General features: G+C 62.0%; 2 protein-coding genes across 3 annotated transcripts in view; both read left to right on the forward strand.

Moving 5' to 3' along the window:
- LOC141917380 (class II histocompatibility antigen, B-L beta chain-like) overlaps positions 1 to 5,483 on the forward strand; it is a 42,183-nt gene extending 36,700 nt beyond the window's left edge. Inside the window, exon 6 of one of the 2 annotated variants that reach the window (XM_074810538.1) lies at positions 5,401 to 5,479. In XM_074810538.1, coding sequence (XP_074666639.1) covers positions 5,401 to 5,409 — 9 coding nt within the window. In that variant the 3' untranslated portion in view covers positions 5,410 to 5,479. Of the gene's footprint in view, positions 1 to 5,400 lie in introns of both variants that reach the window. The other variant, XM_074810540.1, reaches the window with a different exon arrangement.
- LOC141917383 (class II histocompatibility antigen, B-L beta chain-like) lies at positions 3,590 to 5,515 on the forward strand. The gene is made up of 6 exons (XM_074810549.1): positions 3,590 to 3,764; positions 4,127 to 4,396; positions 4,678 to 4,959; positions 5,041 to 5,147; positions 5,225 to 5,248; positions 5,401 to 5,515. Exons 1-6 carry the CDS (start codon positions 3,674 to 3,676, stop codon positions 5,407 to 5,409), a joined length of 783 nt encoding a protein of 260 aa, XP_074666650.1. The 5' UTR covers positions 3,590 to 3,673; the 3' UTR covers positions 5,410 to 5,515.
- Positions 5,516 to 10,024: the final 4,509 nt, after the last annotated feature.

Here is a 10,024-nt window from a genome sequence, read left to right on the forward strand (position 1 = left end):
CCTGCCTCTCTTGTAGATGGGTGTCACATTTGCCACCCTCCAGTCCAATGGGACCTCCCCAGTCAGCCATGACTTCAGGTAAATCACGGACAGCGGCTTGGCGAGCACATCTGCCAACTCCCTCAGCACCCTTGGGTGTAACCCATCCGGTCCCACAGACTTGTGTGCAGCCAAGTGGTGCAGCAGGTCTCTGACCACCTCCTCTTCAACTGTGCTGGCCTCAGGCTGCTTCCCCTCCCCATCTCCCAGCTCATGAGGCTGGGTGTCCAGGGAACAGCCAGTTCCAGGGCTAAAGACTGAGGCAAAGTAGGCGTTGAGCTCCTCAGCCTTTTCCCTAATTCTCCTTTTGCTGTTAACGATTTTATAGAAACATTTTTTATTATCCTTAACATCCTTAACAACTGTTATTATCCTTAACAGTTGAGCTGTAGCTGCGCTTTGGCTCTCCTAACGCTCTCCCTGCATAACTTCACTACATCTTTATAGTCTTCATGAGAGGCCTCGCCCCTCTTCCAAAGGTCACAGATTCTCCTTTTGTTCCGGAGATGCAGCCAAAGGTCCCTGTTTAGCCAGGCCGGTCTCCTTCCCCGCCTGCTCGTTATCCGGCACACGGGAACAGCCCGCTCCTGTGCCTTTAAGACTTCGCTCTTGAAGGATGTCCAGCCTTCCTGGACTCCCATACCCTTCAGGGCAGCCTCCCAAGGCATTTTGTCAATCAGCCTTTTGAACAGGTCAAAGTCTGCCCTGCGGAAGTCTAAGGTGGCAGTTTTACTGACCCCTCTCTTTGTTTCTCCTCAATCATCTCATGATCACTGCACCCCAGACGGCCTCCAACCTTTACCTCCCCCACAAGCTCTTCCCTGATCACAAGCAGCAGGTCCAGGAGGGCACCTCCCCTGGTCGGTTCACTCACCAGCTGTGTGAGGAAGTTATCCTCCACACGTTCCCGGAACCTTCTAGATTGTTCCCTCTCTGCTGTGCTGTGATCCCAGCAGATACCTGGGAGGTTAAAGTCCCCCACAAGAACAACGGCAAGTGACCGCGAGATTTCTCCCAACTGTTTGTAGAAAGCTTCATCCCCCTCACTGCTTTGGGTGGGGGGTCTATAGCAGACTCCCACAGCAGGATCTGCTTTGTTGGCCCTTAACCTGATCCACACACCCTCCACCCCGTTATCACTGTACTTGATTTCTGAGCTCTCATACATTCTCTTACATACAGGGCCACTCCACCACCTCTCCTTCCCTGCCTGTCCCTCCTGAAGAGCTTGTAGCCATCGACTGCAGCACTGCAGTCATGTGAGGCATCCCACCACGTGTCTGTTATAGCTGCTATGTCATAGTTCTCGTGCTGCATCATGGCCTCGTCACCGTCTCCACACGGACACGGAGCCCTTGGGCCCAGCTCTTGGAGTGCCACCACCCAGCCAATCCCTCCCCCCGAGTGCTCCAGCCGGCAAATCCTCCTCTCTCCGCTCTAGAGACAAGGACGTTGGGCGGGACAGGGGCAGAACTTTGCACCAGCCCAGGCAGGTGATGGCAGCTGCTCTTCCCTTCCCCACATGTGCTGGGTTGTGTGTGCTGGGGTGTTTGGTAGCCGTGGAGGGAGCTACAGCCGTGGCCCCTGCGAGAAGCTGCTCCAAGCTCCACCAGCTCCAAGTCAGAGTCTCCTCTGGCCAAGGCCGGGGCGATAAGCGATGGTGGCTGTGCCTCTGCGATAACGTATTTAAGAAGGGGAAGCTGAGGGGGTATTTGGGGGCACATTGAGGAGGAGTTGGGAGGAGAACAGCTCTGCACAGCCCAAGGTCAGCGGGAGGAAGGAGGAGGAAGGGGGCAGGTGCAGAGCCCCCCCTGTATCCCTGGTGAGACGGCAGGGCCCCCTAAACATCCATGGGGGTCAGCAGGGGAGCAGGGACGCACCTGCAGCCCGGGGGGGACCGCCAGGACTCTGAGGGGAGAAGCCGCCTGCACTGGTGTAGTTCGGCGCTGGGAGGTGCGACACGGGGAGGGAGGGACCCACAGCGGAGCATCTCGAGATAAATGCATCCTGTGGGGGGGACTCGTGCTGGAGAGAGTCTGTGGAGGAGAGGGGAAGTACGAGGAGCGGGGAGGGAATGCAGAGGAGTCCTTCCTCTGAGGAGGAAGCAGCGGCAGATTGACTGCACCCCCCATGCCCTGCCCCTGTGCCGTGGGAACAGGAGGGAGAGAGATGGGGCCCAAGCTGAGGCCGGGAAGGAGGGAGGGGTGTGGGAAGATGGGGAGGGGGTTTAAGCTGTGGTACCGTCCCTCCCTGTGCCCTCCTGCCTGTCCAGTGTCGGTTTTGTTAGTGCTTGAATTAAAGTGCTGGTCTTGTTTTCTTCCCCTGAGGAGTCGCCTTTTGCCTGGGGCCATTAAGGGGGGAGGGAGCCCTCTCTGTCCTTATCTCCATTCCAGAGACTTTTCGGTCATTCTTCTCCTTCCCAGCGCTGGGGGAAGGGCCCAGTGACCGCCTGCCTGGGGCTCAGTTGCCCCCTGGGCTCGCACCGTGACACCACCAGCACTGTCACCCCATCACAGGCGGCCACCAACTCCCTCAGGGACGATTTGCCCTCAGTGACGCCGCGTTGGCTGTCACCAACCACCTCCCGATTCTCCGTGTGCCCCGGCAGTTTCCAGCGGGATCCGCTCCGGGATCTTGATGGGCGCAGAGGTGGGACTGACAGGCCTGGACTTCCCTGGATCTTCATTTTATATTTTTTTTGAAAACTGGGTGTTATGTTTCCCTGTTTTGCGTCAGCAGGAGCTTCATGGCACTGCCAGGACTTCTCCAATCTGAGGGGGAGAGGCTGAGCCGCTTCACCCCCCAGTTCCCTCAGGCCCTGCGGGTGCGTCTCATCAGGTCCCATGGACTTGGGCACCTCCTGGTTCCTTCCAGGGCCTTGACCGTGACCTTGTCCTACTGCGGGCGGTTCTTCCTTCTCCCAGGCCTTTCCCTTTGCCCCTCGGGCCGTGTGCCGGCAGCTCTTGCCGCTGGAGACGGAGGCAAAAAAGGGGTTGGGTGCCTCAGCCTCCTCCTCAGCCCGGGTAACCGGGTCTCCCGTTTCCTCTCGCGAGGGTCCACGTTTTCCCTGCTCTTCTTCTGCTCCCCGACGGAGCTATAGAAGATTTTTTTCAGACCCCAGTTAATGGTTGGGGTAGATCATCTTCAAGGTGTTTTCCAACCGAGATGATTCTGTGATTCTGTGCCTCTGACCCAATAGGAGGGAGCCCCGAGGCTGACTCGGCTGTTCCCGGGCAGAGCAGCAGCTCAGGGCACCCTGCAGAGCAAACAGACAGACTAATGCCCAGGCAGGGTCCCGCGGGGCTTCACCTTTGACCTTGGGCCCTGCACCCCCCTGCAGAGGCTGTTGGGGAGGGGGCAGGTTGGGGTCACCGAGCCCGGGGAGCCCCAGCGCTGCCTGGGGCCGGCAACCGCTGCCTGGGGGCCACTGCTCCAGCGAGGGACAAGTGTCGCGGGGAGCCCTGCGGGGCCCGGCTCTGCCTGGTGACGGGTGATGCTGCCCAGCCTCGCTCCTCACTGGGCCTCACTGGGACTCCCAGTTGCGCACTGGGCAGGAGCGGGGCCATTCCCTGAGTGGGCAGAGTGCGGCTGGCTCGGGGGTCCCAGCACTTGCCCAGCCTCTGCTGTGTCAGCGATGGAGACTGGTCGTGTCCTGGGAGCTGGGGCCGTGCTGGTGGCACTGGTGGTGCTGGGAGCCCTCGTGGCTGGTGGCGAGGAGCCCTCGGGTGAGCTCAGAGCCCCGGCACAGGGAGGCTGTTGGTGGGGATGGGCCCCCCCGTGTCCCGGGGGGCTCTGGGGTGTGGGGTGCTGCATGTGGGGGAGACGCTCCCCCCGCTGCTGCAGCCCAGGAGCAGCCTCTGGGCTCAGCTGTGCCCCGGCTCCCTCCTGCCCCCCCTTCCCCGGGGCTCTGTCCCCCCCAGCTCTCCCCAGTGCCCAGGCTGAGAACTGGCGCCCTGGGGGGCAGGATCCCAGCACTGGCCCTATGGCGGCTGTGGGGCTGTGGGGCCGGCCGGGAGGAGGCTGGGGATGGGGAGGGGGCTCCCCGGTGCCTCCCTGCCCCCCCGTGATGGCCTCCCTGCCCACACAGGGGTTCTTCTGGCGATGGGTGAGAGCGAGTGTCAGTACCTCAACGGCACCGAGCAGGTGAGGTATGTGCTGAGGTACATCCACAACCGGGAGCAGTTTGTGCACTTCGACAGTGATGTGGGGCTGTTTGTGGCCGACACCCCCCTGGGTGAGCCCCAGGCCAAGTACTTCAACAGCCAGCCGGATGAAATGGAGTACAGACGGACTGGAGTGGACAGGTTCTGCCGGCACAACTACCAGGTTTTTACCCCCTTCATCACGGAGAGGAAAGGTGAGTGTGTGGCCACACGTTGCCCCCGGCCGGGCACAAGCCGAGCCCCCGGGCTCGCAGCGGGCAGAGCGTGTCCGTGCCGTGCTGGGGCAGGGCCCCGGGCAGCCCCCAGCAAAGCCCCTGCGGCCTTCCCTGAGGGGGCGAGTCCCTCGGCCCCTCCCTGGGCACGTCCTGCGTGGGGAGCACGGGGCCAGCGCTGGGCCAGGCTGGGGGCAGGCGTGCGGGGCAGCCCCGGGGCTCTGTCCCCAGCCGCGGCCCAGCGCCCTCCCGCTCTCTCCCAGTTGAGCCCAAGGTGAGGGTCGCCCCCGTGCAGTCGAGCTCCCTGCCCCAGACCGACAGGCTGGCTTGCTACGTGACGGGCTTTTACCCGGCGGAGATCGAGGTGAAGTGGTTCCAGAACGGGCGGGAGGAGACGGAGCGCGTGGTGTCCACGGATGTGATCCCCAACGGAGACTGGACCTACCAGGTGCTGGTGATGCTGGAAACCACCCCGCAGCGCGGGGACACCTACACGTGCCAGGTGGAGCACGTCAGCCTGCAGCACCCCGTCAGCCAGCGCTGGGGTAAGGCCCTGCGCGGCCCCTGGGGCGGGTGGGGAAGGGGCCGGCCCCCCCAGCCCTGACCCCCTGCTCTGGGCCCCGCAGAGCTGCAGTTGGACGGCGCCCGCAGCAAGATGCTGACGGGGGTGGGGGGCTTTGTGCTGGGGCTCATCTTCCTGGTGCTGGGGCTCGGCCTCTACGTGCGCAAGAAGGTGAGTGGGGGGACACTGGGGGTGTGACCCCAGGGTGTCTCCTGCGCCACTGCTGACCTGGTCTCTCTGTGTTTCAGGGTGCCCCGTTCCCCAGCTTGCAGGTACCGTCCATCCCCCCTCTGCATGGGCCAGGGTCTCCCCCGCGCCTCGGGGCAGCACGTCTGGTGGGAGCGTGTCCCCCGCTGGCACCGGGGCAGAGCCCTGGGGACGCGCCATCCCCCGTCCCGGCGCTCACCCCCTCTTCTCCCCACAGGGCTCCTGAGCGACCTCCTGCCCCCGCGGCTCCGCTGCGCTGCTGCCCGTCCTCTGCCCCCCTGTGTCACCTCTGCCTCACACTGCCCCTGCCCGGAGCCCACCAGCCCCGAGCTCAGCCCCGGTGTCCCCCCCTCACCCCCTCCCTCCCTCCCTGGCTCCCAGCTTGGCTGTCGCTGCTCTGCAGCCCCGGGGTCCCCAGGGCCCCCCCACAGTGGCCCTCGGCTGCTCCGGCTCTGCCTAATAAAGTGTCCCGGGAGCCGCCATCCCTGGTCCTCTGTGGACAGGGGGGCAGGGGGGGCACCCCCTTCCCCGGGCCCGGGTGGCCGAGATGAGGATCCGTGTCCTCAGTGGGATGGGGGGGGGGACACACACTGTGGGGGGCGGCAACACCCGGTATCGTCCCACAACTTGCAGTCTGGCCAGGGCTGGGGACGGTGCCAAGGGCTCGCGTGTCCCCTCACCTGCTCTGGTCAGTGGCTCCGTGTCCCCCTACCGTTGCCTGACCCCGCCGGTGGGGGCGGGAGCAGGGAGCAGGGCTCTGGGGTAGGAGGTTTTGGGGGGTCACCCCGTCCAGCGCCAGCGCTGATGGCCACTGCCGTCCGTCCTGTAGTGCCCCGTCACGGGATGCTGCCCAGCACCCCGACACGCACCCAGCACCCCCTGCCAGGACCCACGTGTCCTGCCCCACCCCTGCCGCTGCTGCCCCCCCAGAGCCCTCCCGCAGCCCCTACAGCCCCAGGAGCCCCCCACAGCTGCCCTGTTCCCCACCACCCCGTGTCCCCAGGACGAGCAGGGTGTGGGTGAGGCAGTGACAGAGAGACCGGGTGGTGCCAGGCTGTCCCCAAGCACCTTTCCAGATGCTGAAAGCGCCCCAGAGCCCGGGAAGGCAGCGCCCCGCTCAGCGGGTGCCCGTGGGGCTGGGCAAGGGGGCAATGGGTGGTGTGGAGCGGGGCTGGGGGGCACTCTGGGGTCTGCCCCCACCTCCTGAGAGGCCCTGCTGGCTGCAGGTGCTGTTCATCTTCATGGCCTTGATGATGAAGATGGTGCCCGTGATGATGCTGACGATGCCCACGGCCAGGCCCAGGGTCACCCCGGGGTCTTAGCGGTCTCAGGGGCAGACAGGGGCCCCTGGGGCTCTGCGAGGGGACAGGGGGTGTGAGGACAGGGTGCTGAGCCCCCCCTGACAGAATCACAGAATCGTCTAGGTTGGAAAAGCCCTTGAAGCTCCTCCAGCCCCACCATGAACCTCCCCCTGACCGTTCCCAACTCCACCAGATCCCTCAGCGCTGGGTCAACGCGACTCTTCAACCCCTCCAGGGATGGGGACTCCCCCCCTGCCCTGGGCAGCCCATTCCAGCGCCCAACAGCCCCTTCTGGACAGAAATCCTTCCTAAGAGCCAGTCTGACCCTGCCCTGGCGCAGCTTGAGGCCATTCCCTCTTGGCCTGCCGCTGGGTCCTTGGCTCAAGAGACTCCTCCCCCCTCTCTGCACCCTCCTTTCAGGGAGTTGCAGAGGGCCAGGAGGTCTCCCCTCATCCTCCTCTTCTCCAGACTCAACCCCCCCAGTTCCCTCAGCCGCTCCCCATCAGACCTGTGCTCCAGACCCTGCACCAGCTCCGTTGCCCTTCTCTGGACACGCTCGAGTCATTCAAGGGCCTTTTTGGGGTGAGGGGCCCAAAACTGAACCCACTCATCAAGGGGCGGCCTCACCAGTGCCGAGCCCAGGGGTGAGATCCCTTCCCTGTCCCTGCTGGCCACACTAGTGCTGATACAAGCCAGGATGCCATTGGCCTTCTTGGCCACCTGGGCACACTGCTGGCTCGTTATCGATCACCCCCCAGGTCCCTCTCTGACTGGCAGCTCTCCAGCCTGTAGCCACGCAGGGGGTTGTTGTGGCCCAACGGCAGGACCTGGCACTTGGCCTTAGTAAAACTCCCCCGGTTGGCCTCAGCCCATCGCTCCAGCCTGTCCAGGTCTCTCTGCAGACCCTCCCTACCCTCGAGCAGATCAACACCCCCACCCAACTTGGTGTCATCTGCAAACTGACTGAGGGTGCACTCGATCCCCTCGTCCAGGTCATCAATAAAGATGTTAAACAGGAGTGGCCCCAAAACCCAGCCCTGGGGGACACCACTCGTGACCGGCCGCCAACCGGATTTAACTCCGTTCCCCACAACTCTCTGGGCCCGGCCATCAGCCAGTTTTTTACCCAGCAAAGTGTTTGCCCTCCCGAGCCACGAGCAGCCAGTTTCGCCAGGAGAATGCTGTGGGAAACGGTGTCAAAGGCCTCACTGAAGTCAAGGTAGACAACATCCACAGCCTTTCCCTCATCCAATGAGCAGGTCGCCCTGTCCTAGAAGGAGATCAGGTTTGTCAGGCAGGACCTGCCTTTCATAAACCCGCTGACTGGGCCTGATCCCCTGGTTGTCCATTATATGACTTTCAATGGCACCCGAGATGACCTGCTCCATGACCTTCCCTGGCACCGAGGTCACACTGACAGCTCTATAGTTTCCTGGATCCTCCTTCCTGCCTCTCTTGTAGATGGGTGTCACATTTGCCACCCTCCAGTCCAATGGGACCTCCCCAGTCAGCCATGACTTCAGGTAAATCATGGACAGCGGCTTGGCGAGCACATCTGCCAACTCCCTCAGCACCCTTGGGTGTAACCCATCCGGTCCCACAGACCTGTGTGCAGCCAAGTGGTGCAGCAGGTCTCTGACCACCTCCTCTTCAACTGTGCTGGCCTCAGTCTGCTTCCCCTGCCCATCTCCCAGCTCATGAGGCTGGGTGTCCAGGGAACAGCCAGTTCCAGGGCTAAAGACTGAGGCAAAGTAGGTGTTGAGCTCCTCAGCCTTTTCCCTAATTCTCCTTTTGCTGTTAACGATTTTATAGAAACATTTTTTATTATCCTTAACATCCTTAACAACTGTTATTATCCTTAACAGTTGAGCTGTAGCTGCGCTTTGGCTCTCCTAACGCTCTCCCTGCATAACTTCACTACATCTTTATAGTCTTCATGAGAGGCCTCGCCCCTCTTCCAAAGGTCACAGATTCTCCTTTTGTTCCGGAGATGCAGCCAAAGGTCCCTGTTTAGCCAGGCCGGTCTCCTTCCCCGCCTGCTCGTTATCCGGCACACGGGAACAGCCCGCTCCTGTGCCTTTAAGACTTCGCTCTTGAAGGATGTCCAGCCTTCCTGGACTCCCATACCCTTCAGGGCAGCCTTCCAAGGCATTTTGTCAATCAGCCTTTTGAACAGGTCAAAGTCTGCCCTGCGGAAGTCCAAGGTGGCAGTTTTACTGACCCCTCTCTTTGTTTCTCCTCAATCATCTCATGATCACTGCACCCCAGACGGCCTCCAACCTTTACCTCCCCCACAAGCTCTTCCCTGATCACAAGCAGCAGGTCCAGGAGGGCACCTCCCCTGGTCGGTTCACTCACCAGCTGTGTGAGGAAGTTATCCTCCACACGTTCCCGGAACCTTCTAGATTGTTCCCTCTCTGCTGTGTGTGATCCCAGCAGATACCTGGGAGGTTAAAGTCCCCCACAAGAACAACGGCAAGTGACCGCGAGATTTCTCCCAACTGTTTGTAGAAAGCTTCATCCCCCTCACTGCTTTGGGTGGGGGGTCTATAGCAGACTCCCACAGCAGGATCTGCTTTGTTGGCCCTTAACCTGATCCACACACCCTCCACCCCGTTATCACTGTACTTGATTTCTGAGCTCTCATACATTCTCTTACATACAGGGCCACTCCACCACCTCTCCTTCCCTGCCTGTCCCTCCTGAAGAGCTTGTAGCCATCAACTGCAGCACTGCAGTCATGTGAGGCATCCCACCACGTGTCTGTTATAGCTGCTATGTCATAGTTCTCGTGCTGCATCATGGCCTCGTCACCGTCTCCGCACGGACACGGAGCCCTTGGGCACAGCTCTTGGAGTGCCACCACCCAGCCAATCCCTCCCCCCGAGTGCTCCAGCCGGCAAATCCTCCTCTCTCCGCTCTAGAGACAAGGACGTTGGGCGGGACAGGGGCAGAACTTTGCACCAGCCCAGGCAGGTGACGGCAGCGGCTCTTCCCTTCCCCACATGTGCTGGGTTGTGTGTGCTGGGGTGTTTGGTAGCCGTGGAGGGGGCTACGGCTGTGGCCCCTGCGAGAAGCTGCTCCAAGCTCCCCCAGCTCCAAGTCAGAGTCTCCTCTGGCCAAGGCCGGGACGATGAGCGATGGCGGCTGTGCCTCTGCAATAACGTATTTAAGAAGGGAAAGCTGAGGGGCGATTTGGGGGCACATTGAGGAGGAGTTGGGAGGAGAACAGCTCTGCGAAGCCAAAGGTCAGCGGGAGGAAGGAGGAGGAAGGGGGCAGGTGCCAGTGCAGAGCTCCCCTGTATCCCTGGTGAGATGACAAGGCCCTCCCCCTGCTCCCATGGGGGTCAGCGGGGGAGCAGGAACCCACCTGTGGCCTGGGGGGGACCCGTGGGCTCTGAGGGGAGAAGCCGCCCACGCTGGTGTAGTTCAGCACTGGGAGGCGTGACACCGGGAGGGAGGGACCCACGGCGGAACATCTTGAGGGAGATGAATCCCATGGGGGGGACTTGTGATGGAGAGAGTCTGTGGAGCAGATGG

Source organism: Strix aluco, chromosome 37 (genome assembly GCF_031877795.1).
Source record: "Strix aluco isolate bStrAlu1 chromosome 37, bStrAlu1.hap1, whole genome shotgun sequence".
Taxonomy (NCBI): domain Eukaryota; kingdom Metazoa; phylum Chordata; class Aves; order Strigiformes; family Strigidae; genus Strix; species Strix aluco.